This window comes from Dama dama, chromosome 30, assembly GCF_033118175.1.
Source record: "Dama dama isolate Ldn47 chromosome 30, ASM3311817v1, whole genome shotgun sequence".
NCBI classification, from domain to species: domain Eukaryota; kingdom Metazoa; phylum Chordata; class Mammalia; order Artiodactyla; family Cervidae; genus Dama; species Dama dama.
Genome location: NC_083710.1, coordinates 69933002 through 69956462, shown reverse-complemented (window position 1 = coordinate 69956462; position 23461 = coordinate 69933002). Strand labels below are relative to the sequence as shown.

The window sequence follows — 23461 nt, the reverse complement described above, 5'->3', positions numbered from 1 at the left end:
TTAGCTTTACTCCTCAAAGAAATAGAATCATTATTACCTCCTGCCTAGCTCCCTCCAAGGGATGTTGAAAGGGAAAATTAGATCATTTGGAAAAGTATTTGGAAGCCCCAGTGTAGACAGATGCTACAGATGTACAAAGGAATTATTCTTCCCATGAGGCAGACTCATGAAACTTGTGGATTTCAGGAAGATATCTGGCTTGAGAATCCTCTCTCTTAAGAGGATTACTAAGATAACATCTCTGAAGTATGTTGGTATTCTGAGATGAGAGAAGTCAAGGTTAAAGATGGAAAGTGCTGAAAGATGAGGCATTTTATTGTTTGGGAAAACAAGAAAGAGAGGGGTGTGGTGAGAACAGGCTGCAGGGCTGTTTCAGGGCTCTAAGGACAAGTATTTTTCCTTTAAGATATCACAGCATCTTAACATATTTCTTTAAATTAACAACATGGTGTATATTTTTTTCAGAGGTGTCCATAGCTTTATACTGCTCTGTCTCCTTTATCTTCTGCAGGTTGGTCATACATTCACCAAACTCATTACTGGCAATCTGAGAAGCAACAGCTCTACACCAGCCCTGTTGCAGTCCCCGAGTTGGTTTTTTTTTTTTTTTTTTAAATCTTCTAAGTTTCTACTCAGTGGAGTTTTTATTCTGGTAGGAAGAATGTTGCTATTCCTATAACCATTTTGAAATTTGCAAATAGATAACTAATCATGTAGATTAGTAGAGGTCACAGTCCATGCTACCTAGATTTAATTGGACTTGATGTTTTGAGAGTAAGTGATGCTTTACTTACTTATTAGATTCTAATTTACATTAAAGTGTTAATGAATGAACTATTTGTTAGATGACCACTTGGGGAATCCAATCTATCCCATTTGTTCCCAAGGAAACAGAAGCTAACATATCTGATGGACTCCACATATATTTTGTACAAGTGTGGTCACAATTTTCTTGAGAGACAAGTGGAAGAGGAAGGTCACCAATAAGAGTCTAAAAGCTTGGAGTACTGTTTTCGATCTTCCTCTTTACACTTGTGTGATCCAGGATGTAAAGAAGATGGCTGCTGTGAAGATACAATGATATAATGCTTAGAAAAGATACTGAAGCAGTGATGTAAAAAGATGTATAATTATTTTACTGAAGTTATCTATAATTAAATACAACAACGTGTGTGCGTGTGCACACACACACACTCAGCTGCTCACTCATGTCCTATTCTTTTTGGACCCAAGGACTGTAGTGAGTGTTCCAGGCTCCTCTGTCCATGGAATTCTCCAGGTAAGAATACTGGAGTGGGTTGCCATTTCCTTCAGGGGATCTTCCAACCCAGGCTTAGAACCCATGTCTCCTACTTGGCAGGCAGATTCTTTACCACTGAGCCACCTGGGAATCTATAATTAAATAGGACAATAACAGGTAACAAATCAAATCTAGGGACTATGCAGAGTGACGCATGAATAATTTAAGCTCTATGAAGAATAGGATTTTATACACTTTGTTCACCATTATACTCTAGAATCTATTCCTAGCACATAGTATGTATTTTAAAAAATCAGAAATGAAAGCTTACAAATAAATAAAATTTTTAGTTATAATCTCTTCCTTTTGCAAACATTTATTGAAGGTAGTTAGGAAGTAGATTTCTGTAATGAGAAAGAGAAGACAGGAAAGGAAAGAGAAATAACACTTATTGAGTGTCTATGATGGCGCAGACTCAGGCCTGAGTGTTTCATATACTTACCTCAGCAGTCAATTATCTCAAAATCAAAGTTGAAGCCTTCTTCCTTAGATTCAGAAAATACAATGAATGGTGCGTCCACATTTTAAAAGAGATATTTTTCTTACTCCAGTTACTGTGCCAACTTAAAGCAAAGCCAAATGACCAACTTGGTTAAACTGATAGCTAGAACTAAAAAATCTGGTTTCTTTTCTTCTTTATTTCTTTTAAAAACTGAAATATAGCTGTGCCAATCTCTGCTGTATAGCAAAGTGACTTGGTTTACACATATATACATTCTTTTTTAAAATACTCTTTTCCATGATGGTTTATCCTTGAGATTGGATACAGTTCCCGGACTACAAGGTAAGACCTTGTTGTTTAAAAAAATCTGGTTTCTTTTTCATCTGATAATAGCTACTCACTGTGCCTGATGGGACAGTTAGAGAATGGAAGACTTTGTGTATAAAATAGGCTTGGCTCTGACTGTTGGTGTTCGAGCTGAGAGTTAAGTCTTCTGGCAAGAACTGGGCTCACATCTCAGGCAGTGGCTGCTTCCCCATCCTATCAAAGCCATAAACAGCAGTGCCTGTACACTCTTGTGCCACAGCCCTGTTGCTAATTGTCTAGGCTGAGCTCAGAGCTGGGGGCTCCTTCTCAAAGTACAAGTGAAACATGAAGACTGAAACGGGTTTCGAGGGGACGTCCACAGATCATCAGTCAATAGATGTAAGTTAAAATATTTTTAAAAACCCATTTCATTAGTAGTAGCAAGGAGAGCTCCACTATCACTGTGATACGAAATTAAATTGACACCCTGGATTCTTTTATTTTTGCACCTTTTTTTCCTGGTTCCTCACAACAATCCGCTAATATCCTAAGAAACGCCTTCCTGAATATAAACTTAAAACATGTTCAAAATGATTTTTTTAAGATATAAAATCAGTGTATTCATCATATAAACATTTAAAAAAATCAGCATTTAAAAAAAAATTTTTTTTTTTACTTTTATTAGTGTGCCAATTTTAGTGATGGACTGCCTTTCAAGAAAATAGGCTTTCAGCCTATGACTCCAAACATTCTCTCTCTTCTTTCCTCTCCCCTCCCCGCTCCCCCTACTTCTCTCCTTCTCTTCCTCTTTTTTGTCCTCTACTCTCTGATTCATGCTTTTCTTTCCTTAAAGATTGATTACAGTGGTCCCTTGGCCAAGATCTCTGGGCAAACTCAAAGTCCCTGCATGGGTTCAGGATTCTGTGTAGACAACTCTGGGTTGGACTGAATCAAGTCAAGTCATCAGTTTCAGTTTTGGCTGCTTTTCATTCATTGGCTTCGATTTTCAAAAGCTAGTGATCCTGTCAGTTTCAAGGTTTTAAACATTTACTTCTGATGCTTACACAGCTTGCTTGCAGAATATCTGTCAGATGGGTTGCATACCTCTTAAAATCGTTTCTTCAATAAAAGCAAATTCCTTCCATTTGCCGGGGAAGATAATTTTTTTTCCTCCCCCGGAAGGTTTGTATTCCTTCAACAACAGAACACCTTGCTATTTCCTCCCACATGGTGAATAGGGAGGAGTGACAAGGAACTTAACAAAGTGTATTTTGAATGTAGGGAGAAAAAAAAATGAACTCTGTTGGATTTGCTAAATGATTATTTCATATGCTCTTTGCTTATAAGGTTTACAGCAATTATTTAAAATCACTTTGCAGAATTTGGATAAGTGTGTACATGTCAATAACCAGGTTCTTTATCATTCATTCAAACCACCATTCAACAAATATTCATAGAGTGTCATGAAGGCCAGACTTGAAGGCCAACTGGACACATCCCTGATATCATGAGGGTTCTGACAAGGAATCCGGTAATTACGGTAGAATGTAATAAATGCAATGGGAACACCCACAAGAGGCAGCTAAACCAAGACCAGAGTCCGAGAAAGCATCCTAGGAGAGCAGTGAAGTGCTGCAACAGGCTCTTACTGGCTCACAAGACCACTAGTTAAAATTTTTAGGAATTTTGCAATCCAGTCACTAAATAGAGTGATTATGATGTTAAATTGTATAAACTTAAAAATGATATAACTTATATTAAAAACAAAGGCAATGCATACTCAAAAAGCGTTTGTGTTAGATGCTCAGTTGTATCTGACTCTTAGCGACCCCACAGACTGTAGCACGCCAGGCTCCTCTGTCCATGGGATTCTCCAGGCTAGAATTCTGGAGTGGGTTGCCATGCCCTCCTCCAGGTCTTCCTGACCCAGAGATTGAAACTGAGTCTCCTGCATTGCTGGCAGAGTCTTTATCGTCTCAGCCACCAAAAAGCATAACTTCTTGGTTATTTTACCACTATCTGTGCTCTCATGGTTTTGTATACCAAGTATATCTGTAAGAAGGAAACATTCCACTGTGGTGTGCAATTCTGTGTTCAGTTGACATCATGTTAGTAGCTTGAAATTTACACCCCCAGGAGCTGGCAAACACTCTCAACAAGCATGTTTCCTGCACAGAAATTTGTTGTGCAAACACTTCCCAGTATACTGCTGAATCTTGCCAGGGAAGTGAAGAAATAGTTGGAATATGCCTGATGAATGCTGCATATTTGGGGTGGGGAGATGGAGAGGGGTAGAAAGAATGCTCCAGGATGAGGAACAGCAGAGACCAAAGCTTAGAGATAAGAGAGGCTGCTGAATCCAAGTAACAGAGCCCAGGCCATTCTCTACATCTGGTGCACACAGAGGTTCTCTTACCTACTAGACTAAGACTTCTAGTAGGACTCAGGTTCTGCTGTTGATCTTATTCATTATCACATCCACAGTGTCTAGCGCTGTGCTTGGCAGATAATCTGTTCTCAGTAGTTACCTGAATAGTTTAAGGTTGGAAGCGTGGTGAGGGTGGACCCAGAGGGAGGGGCAGGCTGAGGACTACAGGGTGTTGGAACACGTCTGGGCTTTATTCGAATGGCAACCGGGAGCCATGGGAAGATATTAAACAAGGGAGTAATGTGATCACATTTGCATTTTCAGCATCCCTTCTGGCTACAGCGTGGGGAATGGATTGGAGTGTGGGAAAGCCAGAGGCAGAGAATTAATTAGGAGACTATAATCTGTGTGTGAGATGATAAAATTAGGGGAGCTGCTGTGGATGGATTCAAAAGATATTTGGTACGGCTATTTAGAGGGCTTCAAGGGAGTTTCAATTATGGATTGACTGTGAGGGTGAAGGGGAAGGGGCAGTCGAGGAGTCACTCTGTGTCTGGCTAGGTAGGACATAAGAATGGGAGGGGGGCATTTTCTGGGGACAGGATCACGGGAGGACGATGAGTTGGGTCTTCGACAGGTGTGTTTGAGGTTGCAGGTGATGGTGTGCAGCAGACAGCTGGGTAAACAGGTGTAATCAGGAGAGTAATCTGGGCTAGAGAGAGATTTGGGATGAAAAGTCCTACCTGCCGCTGTAGCCAACCCAGGAAACTGTGTCCAAGATGTTTCAAATTTTAAGAATTCTGTCACCCACCCCTGAGAACCCCGTGATTTTTTTTAAAAAACTGTGTGTCATTTATAGATTACATGTATTAATACAGAAATGATCAGCTATTTGGCTGATATTTGAGATATAGTCTGGGACAATAGGGGGTTTTCCTGGTGGCTCAGAGGGTAAAGAGTCTGCCTGCAAAGTCGGAGGCCTGGGTTCGATCACTGGGTCAGGAAGATAACTGGAGGAGGGAATGGCAACTCATTCCAGTATTCTTGCCTGGAGAATCCCATGGACAGAGGAGCCTGGCAGGTTCCAGTCCATGGGGTCACAAAGAGTCAGACACGACTGAGCGACTAACCCACACACTGGGACAATAGGGGCTTTTCCTGGTGGCGCTAGTGGTAAAGAACCCGCCTGCCAATGCAGGAGACATAGAGACGTGGGTTCAATCCATGGGTTGGGAAGATCCCCTGGAGGAAGGCACAGCAACCCACTCGGGTATTCTTGCCTGGAGAATCCTGTGGATAGAGCAGGTGGGCTATGGTCCATAGGATCGCAAAGCGTCGGACATGACTGAAGTGACTTAGCACGCACTCATGCTGGGAGAATTAGGAGGTGAAATAAAAAGAGGTATAAAATGTGTTAGAAGAAAAAGACCTACAGAAAGCCATATATAGTTCCAAATTTTCTGACAGAACAAGTTGCTATAATCTCACAGAGGCGGCTCTTTTACACGTTTAACCACGGACTGGCTGGGGCAATGACTCTATCTAAAGATCAAACCAGACTACATAGCCCCGAGTAGAAGGAATGTGCTAAGAGCTGAGGATAACTGTGTATCTGTGGAACGGGGCAGAGCCAACTGAAATTTCTCTAATGCAGTAATCTGCCGCCCATGGGAAGCATGGTTCTAAGGAAGCAGTTTCTCCTCTTTAAAGGCAGAGGAGGCTGGAAGATTTGTCTTTCAGGAAAGCAAGAGGCCATCTTGCTCTAAGAACACACCGAGTGTTAAAAACTGCGTGAGTTTCAATCACCTACTCTGGAGTAGACTTCATTAAATGTAATCTTCTCATCTTTTGCCCTGAAGTTAAAGGGAAAGGAAATCTTAAGATAAATCTCTAAAGGTTAGAGATAGTCACAAGTTTCCCTTTATCACCAAAAGGAGAAGAAATTTTTTTTTTTTTTTTTAAACACCTTTCACGTGGAAAGAAAGTTAAAAGTAGTTTGCTTTGGATGCATTTCCTATAAATGAATCATAAGCATTTTTTTCCAAATCTTCATTTTACTTTATAAAAATTGTGTCTTTTTTCCCCCCTCACCCTGTATCTAGCATTTGAATAACATAGCTCTGTTATCCAGTCATGCTACAAACAGGAAAGGAACAGATTCTGGTTTTCTGTAGTGAAATGAAGAAATCAAAGAACCAAAGATGTTTCAAGGTCACTGCTTCTTGGTGGAATGTTATTAAAGTAAGTGAGGACTGGCAGGCAGAATATGAACTTTGAAATTTGAATAAACAGAAAAAGCATTCTGAATCTAGAAACCATTGAGAACTTGCTCTTTTCTTTTCAAAACAGAAAGAAAGTAGAAATAGAAATAGAACTCAAAGCTTTATAAAGAGTAGGGCCATGTGCTTTTTCACTTGGAGATCAGGCATTTGTCAAGTGAATAGACCAATTGTCTTCTTGTAAGAATAGGGTGATGGCAGCTGAGGTCACTAATATTCCTCTAAGAACCTTTACTCTGACGGCATTGGTGCCACCCACAGGCACAGACAGGAGTTGGGTTGCTGCTACTGCCTCGATCCAGTCCATTCTTCCCTCAAGCCCATTTTCCTTCAAAGGACTTGTTATTAGATGTTTGTTCAGTGCCAGATGCCATGTTTCAGGCCATGCAGAAATATATGTCCCTTTCCATGGAGTCCCTGCCATTGAAAGTAACGCCATGCAAGACTGGATTTAAATGCAGGTTTGTGACTCTTCTGATCCTCAGTGCTAGTGACCAGCTCACACACCATCATGGATGACGGGACACCACAGTCAAAGTTCTTTAGAATTTATATGTAATTTTCAACACCCATTATTTTCAAAAATAATAATGAAAATACTTAATTTTGATGAGTGGGTTTGATTTTACATATTCTACACTAAGCATTTTACATGGATTATATCATTTCACCCTCAAACAACTTTATGAGCAGATCCAACTAGCATCTCATTTTTCATATGACTTAATTGAGTTTATACAGATAATTTGCCCCAAGTCACACAACTAGTAAAAACTAGACCCCAGGTTGGTCTGATGTCAAAATTTCATGCTATTTTAAAGATACAAGACTAATTTTAAATATATTTGAAGGTATTTTCTATTCCTTATTGTTGAGGTCTTTCTGACATTATACTTTCATGTTCTGAATTCAACTCAGCAAAATGTACTGTGGCTTCCATGAGTAACATGACATGTTAGAATGGCTTTCTGGAGAATGTAAGAGTGAATAAAATAATTATACTCCTGGGAAGGAGAAAGTATACAAATAATCATAACAGAAGAAATAATGTGCCCACTGCCTTAAAAAACACACATGTACTACAGGGGCTCAAAGAAAGGAAACAGCTATTGGGATAAAAATATACTTACTAATCAATGTTATACATCTAATCAATGTTCTCACATCTGAAGGAAGATATATTTTTCCATGTGAACTCCTAAGATATTATTTATATCTGAATGCTTTAAAATGAAAAAGACCCAGAGAAAAGAAAAATATCTGGATGCCAAAAAAACCTAGTTAATACTGAAGAGATAATGTTCATAAAGCTCTAAACTGATAGAGCTAGAAAGAGAGCATTTAGATGAACCCCTTTCTTTACAGATGAGGAAACTAAGACCTATTAGCTAAAGGCAGAAAGTATTATATTCTCCTTTCTGTTCTCTTAGGTTTTTTCATCTTCATTTGAGCTATAGATTCAGAAAGAATTGTCGGGAGAAAATTAAGTAACTGAAGGCCATGCTGCTCTTCTGTAATAGATTCTGCCCTAGTCTGTACTAAGTATTAATTGAATGGATGGTTTCAACTGGAATTTAATAAGTCTCCCTTCTTAATTTAGATTGTATCTGACAAACCAATCCTTTCCTGGATTACATTTGAAATTATTCCTAACATAGTTAAATTATATAGAGTGAGATCAGCTTCATCTTTCCTGATAGGAGAGGAAAGAGATTATCAACACATCTGAAATTCACAGGCAGAGACTCAGCAAGTTTTGTTCTCCTTTCCTTTGGAGAATTTTCTCAAACCTGTAAAGTACAGAACTCCTTTGATTTGCATGGGTAAAGAGGTGGTGGAATAATGAGGACCCTTTCTTGTCTTTGATAAAGACTGTGAACTTAGTGAATGTAATAAGTGTTGGCTGGAGCTTGAAGAACTAGCAGCTTGTGTTTCTCTTCAGTAGGTTTCCCTATTGATCAGAAATACTCATCATTTGCATCATCATTAGTAGCAGGCTTCAGGCAACAGCCTTCTCTTAGATGGCTGGTTCCTCCAATGCTGCAGTGCATCTGGTCCTGGTGGGGAGATTCATACTGAGAAAACTGTGGCATGCTGGGAAAATCTTTTTCTTTGGATCAGACAGTTCTAGGCTGTGATCTCAGCTCTGTCACTTCTTAGATGCCTGACCTCAGATAAGCAACTTAATCTCTCTCAACATAACATTCTTTACTTATACAATAAGGAAATGAATACTTTACAAGATTGCAGAGGACTTGAAATAAATACATAAGGCATCTAAAAAGAGACTGATGTTTGTGCAGAGAATTTGTTTTATCTTCTACTATATTCCTTGGGCCTGGTACATGAAGGGTGTCTATTGAATGAAATATAGTGGGGGCCCAACCAACAGTAACTATGATGATTGTCAATGTTACTAAATGATTATTTCTACAAAAAAAAAAGAACCAAGTTTTAATATCTTAATGTCCCTAGTCTTATACACAAACACACACACACACACACACACACACACACACACACACGCACACACATAAACAATATTATATGTTAATATGGGACTTCCCTATATAATTATAAATAACATATAGAACATAATATTATGTAAAGGATACACAAGAGTTTGAAATAAATGCCATAATGTTATTACCAAACTATTGTACTTGATTATAGAACTTGGAATAGCCAATGTATAGCCACGAAATGATGCTTTCTCCTTGGAAGAAAAGCTATGACAAATCTAGACAGTGTATTAAGAAGCAGAGACATCACTCTGCTGACTAACGTCTGTATAGTCAAAGCTATGGTTTTTCCAGAAGTCATGTATAGATGTGAGAGTTGGACCACAAATAAGGTTGAGCCCTAAAGAATTTATGCTTTTGAACTGTGGTGCTGGAGAACACTCTTGAGAGTCCCTCGGACAGCAAGGAATCAAACCAGTCAATCCTAAAGGAAATCAACCCTGAATATTCATTGGAAGGACTGATGTTGAAGCTCCAGTACTTTGACCACCTGATGCAAAGAGCTGACTAATTGGAAAAGACCCTGATGCTGGGAAAGCTTGAGAATGGGAGTAGAAGGGGGCAACAGAGGATAAGATGGTGGGATGGTATCACTGACTCAATGGACAAGAGTTTGTGCAAACTCTGGGAGATGGTGAAGGACTGGGAAGCCTGGCATGTTGCAATCCGTGGGGTCACAAAAAGTCAGACACAATCTTAGCCACTGAACAGTAACAAAGAACCAATGTATTTTTTGAAAGGAATGTCTATGTGCCTTATCCCCCAAACAGCTTAGCTGTGGGTTAAATGGGAGAGGAAAAAGGATATGACCATACCTTTAAAAACAGATATAAAACAAGATTTGAGTCTGAACAGACATGGTGAGAATAGATCTTTTTATTAACCTGTAATTTCACTAATTCAGGATCTCACTGATTAGGTACAAAAATTTAGTTGTTCCTATACCTGAAACTTACATAATAATATATATCAACCGTAACTCAATAAAATATGAGCTATTCCCTGCTATATATATATGATGAGGATTACTGCATTAGAGGAGGGCTTCCCTGGTGGCTCAGATGGTAAACAATCTGACTGCAATGTAGGAGACCTAGGTTCAATCCCTGGGTCAGGAAGATCCCCTGGAGAAGGGAATGGCTACCCACTCCGGTATTCTTGCCTGGAGAATCCCATGGACAGAGAAGCCTGAAGTGTCCATGGGGCTGCAAAAAGTCGGACATGACTGAGCAACTAACACACACACACACACACATACACACACACTGCAATAGAGGGGAATTTCATATCTGAAACTAATGTGTTTATCTTTGCCTTCAGATAGAAGGGAGAAAAAGAATTTCATATTTTGTACTATTAACACCCTAGGAAGGGTTGGCAGCATGAATGATGAGGCTAATAAGAGAAATATTTCATTAGTCTTTAGCATGTTGAGAAGCTGTAGGTATAGTTGCAAAGGGAATCAGAGAGAAAGGTAGAAAACTTGAACCCTCCAGGCTTTGCTGCCTCTGTTTCCTTACTGTCTGGGGCAGGTTTTTACTGAAAGCTATTGAACTTCCCCTTAATACTTGATCTATTCAGCAATGTTTGCTGAATCCTGCCCTTGTGTGGGATTGGATTTTTAGGAACCTGCATTATTAAAATGCAATGATGAGCATCGTGGTCTCTGGAGTCAGCCACTCCTCTGTGTACTCCATGAGACCTTTGTAAGTTCCCTAACTTTTCTGAGCCTTAGATTGTGTATCTGGAAAATAAGGGAGAAGACCTATCTCATTGCAAGCATTGTTATAAATATTACATGATATAAACCATGTAATGCACAGTAGAGTCCTGGCAGTAAGCGTTCAACAAATATGAGCTGCCAGTTATAAACACTGCTGCTTTACTTAAAGAGACTCTAGGAATGACTTCCATGAGTAACTGCTGTAATAAGGTAAATGATTTTTCAAGGAGAAGTTGCCAGTCAAACCTGGAGTAAGAAGTGATTTTAATTTGTAAGCTTCACAGCTCTCAGGGTGTCTGGCCCTTGCATTTAGGAAACCAGAAGCTCTCTATCAGAAATTAACCTAGTCACTGGTTATGTGAATGCTCCATCCAAAGATTGGAAATTCAGAATTTCCAATTTGATAGGACTGTTTATCAAAAATGACTGAGGGTTCTTTGGCAAAAGGAAAAATTTAGCCATCTGTTTCTGTTCCTAGCGAGAATGTAGATTTTAGACTTGAGTTCATAGATAATTTCATGGATTGGGCTTATATGGAAAATGAAACTCAGTTCAGTTCAGTTCAGTCACTCAGTCATGTCTGACTCTTTGCGACCCCATGAATCACAGCACGCCAGGCCTCCCTGTCCATCACCAACTACTGGAGTTTACTCAAACTCATGCCCATCTCGTTGGTGATGCCATCCAACCATCTCATCCTCTGTCATCCCCTTCTCCTCCTGCCCCTAATCCCTCCCAGCATCAGGGTCTTTTCCAATGAGTCAACTCTTCGCATGAGGTGGCCAATGTACTGGAGTTTCAGCTTCAGCATCAGTCCTTCCAATGAACACCCAGGACTGATCTCCTTCAGGATGGACTGGTTGGATCTCCTTGCAGTCCAAGGGACTCTCAAGAGTCTTCTCCAACACCACAGTTCAAAAGCATCAATTCTTCAGCGCTCAGCTTTCTTTATAGTCCAACTGTCACATCCATACATGACCACTGGAGAAACCATGTTTCCAAATACCATTGCGTTGAAGAAATGAAACCATTTTCAGAACATGTCCGCTCCATCAGCAGATCCTGTTGGTGTTTCCTGCTAAATTTGTCCAAATTTCAGCCACTTACTCAACCTCCCCTCCACTATATTAAAAGTTGATTTTGGTCCTTTCTCCGTGCTGTCCTCTAGCTCAGATGCTGCCTCCCATTCCTCTTTCCTGCAGAGCTTAGCTTAGCTGTCCTCCTCTTGTTCCTTCTTCTTAACTCACTCCATCTCCTTTTCTCTACATCAAGACTGTGTGACTGTGTGTGTGCATGCGCTCAGTCGTGTCTGACTCTGCAACCATGGACTATAGCCTGCCAGCTTTCTCTGTCCATGGGATTCTCCAGACAAGAAAACTGAAGCAGACTGCCATTTCCTTCTTTAGGGGGTCGTCCCAACCCAGGGATTGACCTGTATCTCCTGCATTGCAGGCAGATCCTTTACTGTCTGAACTACCAAATGAACTTACTTACAAAACAGAAAGAGACTCACAGACTTAGAGGAATGAACTTATGGTTGCTGGGGGGAAGGGACAGTTAGGGAGTTTGGGATGAATATGTACGCACTGCTACATTTAAAATGGATAACCAACAAGGACCTACTCCAACGGGGAACTCTGCTCAATGTTATGTGGCAGCCTGGATGGGAGGGAGTTTGGGGGAGAATGCATACATGTGTATGTATGACTGAGTCCCTTCGCTGTTCAACTGAAATTATCACAACATTGTTAACTGGCTATACCCCAATACAAAATTTTTAAAAGTTAAAAAAAAATAACATTAGTTGGTTTCTAGACAATAGATTTGAGAGGGATAGATAATTGCTTCCCCCCGCCCCCCACAGGAAAGAAAGAAAATAGATTTTCATGGAACTCCCAAATACGCTATTTTCTCAATAGGTGATAGAACTTTGGAGCATTCTTCTTTTTTTCTTTTACACAGGTTAACCCAAGCTCCCAGGTAGTGCTAGTGGTAAAGAACTCGCCTGTCAATGCAAGAGACATAAGAGATGTGGATTCAATCCTTGGTGGGAAAGATCCCCTGGAGAAGGAAATGGCAACCCACTCCAGTGTTCTAGCCTGGAGAATCCACGGACAGAGGAGCCTGGCAGGATACAGTCCATGGGGTCACAAAGAGTCAGGTGTGACTGAAGTGACTTAGCACAGAAGCAGCCGAAGCACACTAAACCTGGATGTTAGGATTATGAAACTCCAAGCCCCTCTCACCTTTCAAGGAGAGAGGGAAAGGGGTGCAGGCCAGATTCTTGCTCACCCTGTTTTCTAGCAGTGCTCCCCGAAAAGTCCAAGGCTAGTTTGAGTCACACTCAGCCCAGGAGACCGCGTCAAATTCCATGGATTTCTTTCTGCTCTGCAATTTCCCCCACCACCTCTCTTTCTCCTTGATTATATTCAAAGTCTTTTTCACAAAGGACTTTAAATACTGAGGAGAGTTAAACACACAGCTCTTGGTCTGACATATTTTTGTATGAATGACTTTCAGTTAAAATGCAATCACTACATCACCAGCTTTAAAGGACCGGGGCAGTTTTGGGTAGTGTTTCAGAACAGGGAAACTGGGAAATAAGAACAGAAGGGCATTGTGTGGTCATCAGTGTGGATAAACGAGGTGATGAAGGAAAGGCTGGAGACTCATTTCAAACTTTTAAATTTTGCTTAAGGTGGGTCCTATTTGTTTTCAACTGGGTGGGGATAAATAAAAATTGTGCACTTCCATTTCCTGGCTATTGTAAACAGTGCTGCAATGACCATTGGGGTGCACATATCTTTTTGAATTATGGTTTTCTCTGAATATATGCCCTTGAGTGGGATTGCTGGGTCATATGGTTGCTATATTTTTAGTTTTTTAAGGAATCTCTATACTGTTCTCTGAGGGCTTCTTAGGTGGCTCAGTGGTAAAGAACCTGCCCTCTAAAGCAGGAGACACAGGAGACACGGATTTGATCCCTGGAAGATCCCGTGGAGAAAGAAATAGCAACCCACTCCAGTAGTCTTACCTGGAAAATGCTATGGACAGAGGTGCTTGGCAGGCTATAGTCCAGGGGGTTGCAGAGAGTCGGACACTACTGAGCACACACACACACACACACGTATACTGTTCTCCATAGTGGCTATATCAGGTTCAATTCCCACCAACAGTGTAGGAGGGTTTCCTTTTTTCCACACCCTCTCCAGCATTTATTGTTTGTAGATTTTTTGATAATGACCATTCTGACTAATATAAGGTGATACCTCACTGTCATTTTGATTTGCATTTCTCTAATAATGAGTACCGTTGAGCACCTTTTCAGGTGCCTACTGGCCTGTATGTCTTCTTTGGAGAAAGGTCTACTTAGATCTTCCACCCACTTTTTGATTGGGTTATTTGTTTCTTTTTTATATTGAGCTGTATAAGCTGTTTGTATATTTTGGAGACTAATCCCTTGTCAGTTGCTTTGCTTGCAAATATTTTCTCCCATTCTGAGGGCATGGAAGCAACTTAAATGTCCATCAACAGAGGAATGGATAAAGAGGAGGTGGTACTTATATATAGTGGCATATTGCTCAGCCATAAGAAAGAACAAATTAATGAACGAAATAATAAAAACAAAATAATGCCATTTGTGGCAACATGGATGGACCTGGAGATTGTCATACTGAGTAAAGTAAGTCAGACAGAGAGAGACAAATATCATAGGATATCACTTATATGTGGATTCTGAAAAAAGAGGACAAGTGAACTTATCTACAAATGAGAAATAGAGTGACAGATGTAGAAAACAAACTTCTGGTTACCAGGAGGTAAGAGGGATAAATTAGAAGATTGGGATGGCCATATACATAATACTATATATAAAATAGATAACTAATAAGGACCGAGTGTAGAGCACAGGGAACTCTATCTACTCAATTCTCTGTAATGGCCTATATGGAAAAAGAATTTTAAAAAGAGGGGATATATGCATATATATGACTGATTCATTTGGCTGCACCTGAAACTAACACAACATTGTAAATCAACTATACTGCAATAAAATTTTTCTAAAAATTAAAAAAATTGTGCACTTGATATTTGTGTTCTGCAGCTGAAAACCCAGAATCTGTCTTGTTTGATTTATAAAAACTTACTATTTTTTAAAAATGTGTGTTTGACTTTATACAAAGCAGCATTTTCCTCTGACGATTCATTAACGAGGGTTACATTATCGTCTTAAAAAAAGGAAGTCAGATGGAATGTTTAATAATTTACGAGTGAACATAGAGAACATTTGCCTGGTTTGCGCAGCTGAGGACATAATTAGAAGTTCCTAGAGAGAGAGAATAGGGTGAGGGTGTGCAGAAATCGCAACCATTAAAAAGAAAATTCCCCCCAAATTGCTCACAAATGTGAGGGATTAGTCAATATACTTGGGGCTCTCTAAAACTTTTTAGCAGCCAATAATTTCTTCATGATTGAGGAACTGCAAAGGAAAAGCTTACTTCCTTCCTCAGTGCCATTTTGTTAGACAGTTTTAATGAAGTAGCAAATTTGTCACGCGACAGGAAAATCTCACGGACAACATATTAGAGTTTACAATCCCAGCCAGTATCCATTACTTCATTTTCAGATGACTCCCCTTTGCTTATTAGATAAATGACTAAGGCAAATACCTTTGCAGACACCTGCATGCTGTTTTCCTGCATGTTCATAATGGCTTCAGAGATCTTGACGTCTATTGGGTCCATGACTGACTCAATGTTGAACGGTCCTTCCAGGCGCTCTGCCACCAAGAGCATGGCATCTGTTAAAATATGGGAACATGATTGATTGGAGAACTGGGAACTCCAGCTTCTAACCTGTGTTGCAACACTTCCCACATGACTGGCTGAAAAATGATCACTCATTCAAACTTGGTATTCGCTTTTACATAGTTCGAAACGGAATGGATGACTCAGTCTTAAAGGAGTATTTTATTTCACTTGAAGGCTTAAAAATATTTTACAAGTATAGAACCTGGCCCCAAAATGAGAAAGTAAGTTCAAATTAAAAGAGTTGAATATACCTAACTCTTTCAAGTGACGTTTAAAAAAAAATTAGATCAGGTTCAAAAGTGGAGTTAATCTCTTTTCTTCTGGAGTATGAAGAACATGGAGACTATTGAAGTGTAAATTGGAGAGTCTGGAGGATGTTCTAATGTCAAGAGTCAAGCATAACTAGGTGGAGGAAGCATTGCTAGATTTTCCAAGAACAGACCTGTCCCTACTTGGTGCTGTCAATCTATCTAGCACGCCCTGTTTTTAACACCTTGTTACACTTTAGGAATAGAGAAACTTCTCTTACTTAGTTTTCCTCCAGTCAAGAATACTGGAGTGGGTAGCCATTCCCTTCTCCAGGGGATCTTCCCAACCCAGGGATTGAACCTGGGTTTCCTGCATTGCAGGCTGATTCTTTACTGTCTGAGCCACCAGGCAAGTCTCTGGGTTTTCACATTCAAGGCTTATTACCGTGTCTATCACATTGTAAGCTTTCAAAAATGTCTATGAAATGATACGGAACTGAAGTACAGCTTGGGAAGATTTAGTTTTCTGGAGAAGATGGTCACAATGATAAGGAGGTAACAGTTATGAAACAGGAGTGAGTTGCTCTGGGTTCCCAACCCTGCCACTAACACCCAGATGACTGTGGGAGAAATCTCTAGCTCACTGGGCCAAAGATTAGTGAAGTATATAAAGGGACCTAGGATGAGGACTCTGCCAGTGTCTATAATGAGTGACACTGTAATAATGATAAGTAACAAAGAGGACCATTCCTTTGCCCTTTGCCACTGCAGATTGGCACAGTTTGGTAACTGGCATAGTTTGCTAACTTGTCTCCATCAGGACTGTGGAATAGAACTTTCTGTATGATGAAAATGTGGCTACTGAAACTTGAAATGTGGCAAGTGTGACTGAATAATTAAATGGTGAATAAATTAATTTCCCTTTAAATAATTTAAATATAATTAACACTGTCCACTTGGGACCAGCGGCTACAATGGCTACAATGTGAGACAGAACAGCCTAGACTTTTAACATGTTGCCTCAAAATTTGTCAGGGTTTTCAATTGGTAAAGCACTTGGAAACCAATCTTAAAATGTTGCCCCTTTCAAATTAATACATGTTTATCATTATATACTTAGAAAATATAGAAAAGAAAAAAACAAAAATGAAGGAGAGAAATACACCCACAATCCCACTTCCCAGATTAACACTATAAACACTTTGGTATATGCCCTATGTTGGTTTTTTTCCCCCTCTGTGCATGAATATTTTAGGCATGCAACTGAAAATAAACTGTGCCGATATTGTATAATCTGCTTTCTAAATGTAACATATTATTAATGTAACATACTGCTGATAGTAGTTGCTTCATAGCATTGGTGGGAGGAAAACAAATTTTATTGTTATTACATATCCTACCATGCTCCACCAAAGGCCAACATCAAAAATTTTTCAGGGTTATAAGTAGGCATGAATTAAGCAAGTGAGAAACATTTTAAGATAGATGATTTTTATAAGAAAGGACTGTCTGCGAAGCAGAGTCATGTTTTTAAAGGGCACCAGGGTTTGTGAAAGACATCAGCTTTCACAGTATCAACAGGCTCTCTCGGCTAGACCTCACACCTGGCTCCTTGATCTCCTCCCTAAGGAATGATGGAGACTAGAAGCATCCAGAGCCACACCTGAAAATCAGGGAGGTCCCGCTTCCATTCCCACCCCCCAGTGCTTGGTCCATATTACTCTCATGGACACAGTGACATGAAAACTGAAGTGTGAACAAAGACTCATTATACACTCTAATAACAAATTTGCTGATTCCCCCCCCCCCCCCCCCCCCGCTTATCACAGACCTATCTGTGAATGTCACATCAGAACCTTACAACAAAGTAGTCATTTCTCTGGGTCTTAATGACCTAATTATCTGGCAACTGATGCTCTTGAACTGTGGTGCTGGACAAGACCCTTGAGAGTCCCTCGGACTGCAAGGAGATCCAACCAGTCAATCCTAAAGGAAATCAACCCTGAATATTCACTGGAAGGACTGATGCTGAAGCTGAAACTCCAATACTTTGGCCACCTGATTTGAAGAAGTGACTCATCTGAAAAGACCCTGATGCTGGGAAAGATTGAAGGTGGGAGGAGATGGGTTGACAGAGGATGAGATGGTTGGATGGCATTGCTGACTCAATGGACATGAGCTTGAGCAAACTCAGGGAGATAGTGAAGGACAGGGAAGCCTGGCGTGCTGCAGTCCATGGGGTGGCAAAGAGTCAGACATGAGGGAACAATGGAACAACAATGGACAGAGGATGCACACTGTTTGGTTGTAGTATTTGGATATTAAAGATGTTTTTGGGGATTTTCTTAGTGATTCAGTGGTTAAGACCCCTTGCTCTCACTGCCGAGGGCATTGGTTCCATCCTTGGTTGGGAAACTAAGACCCTGCTAGCTGTAGGGCAAGTCCCCCCCCCCCCCCCCACCAAAAAAAAGATCTCGACTCCTTTAATTTTTGTTGGTTTATTTATTTATTTGGCTGCACTGGTCTTAGTTGTGGCACAGGGATCTTTGATCTTCATTGAAGCATGCAGGATCTTTCAGTTGCATCCTGTGGGAACTTTAGTTGCAGCATGCAAACTCTTAGTTGCGGCACGTGAGCTCTAGTTCCCTGACTAGGGATCGAACAGAGGCCTCCTGCACTGGGAGAGTGAAGTCTAAGTCCCTGGACCACCAAGAAAGTCCTTCCTTTAAGGCTTTGAAAGTTGCCCTGAAAGTTGCTCTGTTTCTTTTATGTTTTTATATCTATTTTGTGTATTATAAAAAACAATCCCCCATACTGTTAGACTCTGCAAGAGTCTTTTTGATGAAGATTAATTATGACAAATGAGCAAGTTTCTCTAGACAGGAAAGTGACAGTCACTCAGTCATGCCTGACTCTTTGCCACCCATGGACTGTAGCCTATCAGGCTCCTCTATCCCTGGACCTCCCCAGGGAAGAATATTAGAGTTGGTAGCCATTCCCTTCTGCAGGGGTTCTTCCTGACCCAGGGTTGGAATCTGGGTCTCCTGCATTGCAGGCAGATTCTTTACCATTTGAGCCACGAGGGAAGCCCATGATTCTCTAGACAGGTGTCTCCTGCTGTTAAAATAGAAGGACAAGGAATCCTTATAGAGGAAAAAGAATTGGCCCAGGGAGTCATTTACTGTATGCAGTTAAAGGAAGTGATAACTATGGGATCCTTAATTGTATGTTTGAGACAAGTATTTGAATAAATCATTGCACAAAGAGTACTGGCCTATCATGGAACATTTATCCAACAGGAATGGGCTGAGTTGAGACAGTAATAACATTAGCTCCATGGGATGTCTGTAGTCAGTTGTGCTCTGGGTAGAAAGGACGAGCTTTGCACAGGATCATAAGGACTCAGCATATCGTCTCAGTTTGCAATGATGGGGTCTAAAATATCTCTAAGAAATTTCTCTTGTTTAAATTAAACCAGTCCTGTCTCGTCTCTACCTGACATTCCCTTCAATAGGTAAGGCACAAAGCTATTTGATTCATATCATAAAGTCAAGGAGTTTCTCTTCGGTGATTTCACTCTTTAGTTCCCTGTTCCTCCGTCACCATAGAGCTCAGCTTTTTGCTTCCTGGATCTGCAAACTCAGCTCCTCTTTTTTGACCCCATTTGCCTCCTTGACCTTGGAAATAGGCCATCCTACTGATGATCCTGTTTATTAAACATGTAACCAAATGGCCATATTCATTCAAATTGCTTGGCCCTGAAGTTCTATTCTTCATCTCGATTCATTTGCTTTTTACACAAATTAATTGAAGGTGATACATTTTTGCTGTAAATAAATATATATTTATTGATTTTTAAAAATTTATTTATTATTGAAGTATAGCTGATTCACTATGTTACTTTTGGTATACAGCAAAGTGATTCACTTATACATACATATGCATGCACTTTTTTCATATTCTTTTCCTTCATGGTTTATTACTGGATATTGACTATAGTTTCCTGTGCCATATAGTAAGATATTGTTGTTTATTTTACATATAGTAGCTTATTTTCCTTTTAATTTAGATCACCAGTCAGAATATGCTACTTTAAGCTATCTGGTTTAGGCTATTACTAATTTTTAAAAAATCACTTTATTAAGGAAAATTAGATTCTCCTTTGAAGACGCAATGATTGACTCAAAACCTCAGAACCATTGTTAAGAGTAGCAATGTGCATGCAGTTAACAATACTGTATTGTACCCTGAAACATTTGTGAAGAGGGTGGATTTCATGTTATGTATTTTTTTTTTACCACACACACACAAAGAATGGTGGCTCAGATGGTAAAGAATCTGCCTACAGTGCGGGAGACCTGGGTTCGATCCTTGGGTTGGGAAGATCCCCTGGAGGAGGGCATGGCAACCCACTCCAAGTATTCTTGCCTGGAGAATCCCCATGGACAGAGGAGCCTGGCAGGCTACAGTTCATAGGGGTGCAAAGAGTCAGACACAACTGAGCGACTACGCATAGCACATTGTGTTGATCAACTAAAGAAGTTCTTATTAACTGAATTATCTGTTGATAGATCATTAACTAGTATAAACATATACCAACATACTGAAACGCTGTGTTGCTTTCATAAATAAATACATGCGTTCTTCCAAATCCTGGAAAAGCGCAGATAAAATTGTGTGGAAATATTTGGATAAAATAACATGTGTGCACTGATATAGCCACGCCAGGTCTTTGGTTAGAATGAGAGCAAGGCTGGCAGAGGAAAGCAAGTACTGGTTTTCTGGACTTAAATTTTTCTATTACAAAGTTGTTTGTGAAAACAGGTTGGCTGACAGACGGCCAGATAAACAGGAGGATAAAGGGGCCACAGAGGATGAGCTGGTTGGATGGCATCACTGACTCAATAGGCATGACTTTGAGCAAGCTCTGGGAGACAGTGAAGGACAGGAAAGCCTGGCGTGCTGCAGTTCATGGGATCGTAAAGAGTCGGACACGACTTTGTGAGCGAACAACACAGCAACAACAGACAACTCTAAGTAGAAAAAAAAAAATATATGTCTCCTTACAATATAATCATCCCTGCCCCCAACCAATTCCCTTTTCCATTGTTCTAAATATACATGATGGGATTCTCCAGGGTCACAAAAAGAAAAGCAGCTTTTCAGGAAATTCCTCTAATATTTTGTGTTTCCATGTAAAGGTTAAGCTCACAGTAACTACCTTGAGGAGTCTAGTTTAGACACACTACAAGGTGAGAACGTGGCAGTGAAGGGCAGCCTGAGTCCTCAGCCCTGGGACTTGGAACAGGCCTGCAAGCGGGTGCTGGCTCTTCCTTGTGCCCCAGACCCCAGATGGTGAGAGGATCTGCGTGGTACATCCGTGGTCCACTGAGCAGCCAAGCGCATCCCCGCTTGACTGGTGTGCCTCCCACCTGCTGGGCAAGTCTGTCAGCAGTCAAGCTCCCCAAGTGTCAGGAGCATCTTTCCTCTCCTTTGGGGCCAGGGAAACCATGCCTCTCTCTCCTCCCAAAGCAAAGAAAACACATAAGACTTTTATGACACCAAGGCAGTAGTTGGTAAGTTTCTCTGAAACCAATTAAGTCACAACATGGTCATAACTTCCTCCAGAGGCTGCCATCCTGTGCTATCTTAATTATCTCCGTGCCATTTATATTTTGAAATATTTGGAACATTATTTTTAACTATGCTCTTGGAGCTGTTATCTATTGCCAATTAAACTAGGCCAGTTCGAGTGTGTCAGCTAATGACTAGCTGGTCCTTTCTGAGCATAGCTTCCGTGTTGTCCATGTTTTGTTTCTCTTTAAACAAAAGACTATTGTCTTGCTCAAGCAGTATACATAACTTTTGTTTCTAATGTTATTTAGATGGACTAGAAGTAAGTGGGGGCTTCCCTGGGGGCTTAGTGGTAAACAATCAGGCTGCCATGAAGGAGACTCTGGTTTGCTCCCTGGGTTGGCAAGATCCCCTGGAGGAGGAAATGGCAATCCACTCCAGGATTCTTGCCTGAGAAATCCCATGGTCAGAGGAGCCTGGTGGGTCACAAAAGAGCTGGACGCAACTTAGCGAGTAAACAACAACAGGAGTAGCTGGTATCTTAGCATAAGGTTTTGATGCACAGAGAGATATGATGACCCTTTTAGCACAAGAGGCATGTGTAGCAGCTCAGCAAGAATGTACCTACTCAAAGGGTGCGGGCAAAGCTGCACCTCTCGGTCAAGGCATTTCATTCACGTCAACATGGGCTTTCTGGTTAGGAGTGAGGAAATCCAACTCTGGTTAGATGGAGTCAGGTACTTCAGTTTCCATTTAGGTTCATCCATTAAAAGTCTGAGAGATAATATGTGTCACTTAATTCACAGAGTCCCATTTTCTTCATCTATGAAGTAGAGATTATGACAACCTCTACCTATAGTGTGCGTGAGGACTCAAATGAGATAGTGCCTGGAAAGACATTGGCACAAGGCCTGGCGCACAGCAAAGGTAAGCAGCTATATGGCACTATCTCTGGGCAGTGGAAGAAGAGAGGACCAACTGGCAAGATATTTTGGTGGATGCATTGACAGCAAGTGATGTGAGGAGCTGGGTGGTAAAATACACGTGAATGACTTTAAGATGTATAACTGGTACTTTCGTATGTTAAGTTAATATTTTCATAAGAGCTGCTTTTTGATGGATGAGTTCATTATACCAAGAGATATAAAACTGCAGTGTTTTCTCACATGGTGCCCCTTTGCCAATTAAAGATCACTATAAATTCTGACTCACTTTCCATCGAGGTGTGTGTGTGTGTGTATATAGCTCAGTCGTGTGTCCAACTCTTTGTGACCCCATGGACTGTAGCCCACCAGTTTCCTCTGTCTATAGGATTTTCTAGGCAAGAATACCTGGAGTGGGTTGCCATTTCCTGCTCTAGGAGATCTTCCCAACCCAGGGATCGAACTCACGTCTCTTGTGTCTCCTGCACTGGGAGATGGGTTGTTTATCACTGGTGCAACCTGGGAAGTAGAGGTAGGGTTTATGTCCCATCCCCCCGAATCAGGGTGGGATCTGTCACCGCAGTGACTAATAGAGCAGGCAGTGCAAGGGACACTGTGGATTTCTGGAGCAGGAAATCATCAGACTGCAGCTTCCACTTTCTCTCTTGTGAGACTCTATCTGAGGTCCCCATGCTGGTCTGGCCACATGTAGACACTCCAGGGAAAGTCCCTACTGGACCCAGGTTACTAGCTACCCATGCTGTTATAGACAAAAAATACTTGAGTTCTCCCAATAATTCATATGTTGACACCTAATCCCCTAGGTGATGGCATTTAGGGGTGGGGCCTTAAGGAGGTGATGAGGTCAAGAGGGCTGAGCCTTCATGAGTGGGATTAGTGTCCTTATCACGGCTCCCTTGTCCTTCCCACCACGTGAGGACACAGTGAGAGGGTGGCAATCTATGGAC

At 40.8% G+C, this 23461-nt stretch overlaps 1 protein-coding gene across 1 annotated transcript in view; it reads right to left on the bottom strand.

Moving 5' to 3' along the window:
• GPC6 (glypican 6) overlaps positions 1-23461 on the bottom strand; it is a 1190689-nt gene that overhangs the window by 101251 nt on the left and 1065977 nt on the right. Inside the window, exon 5 of the mRNA XM_061133003.1 lies at positions 15608-15738. Within this exon, the coding sequence (XP_060988986.1) occupies positions 15608-15738 (131 nt within the window). The remainder of the gene's footprint in view (positions 1-15607; positions 15739-23461) is intronic.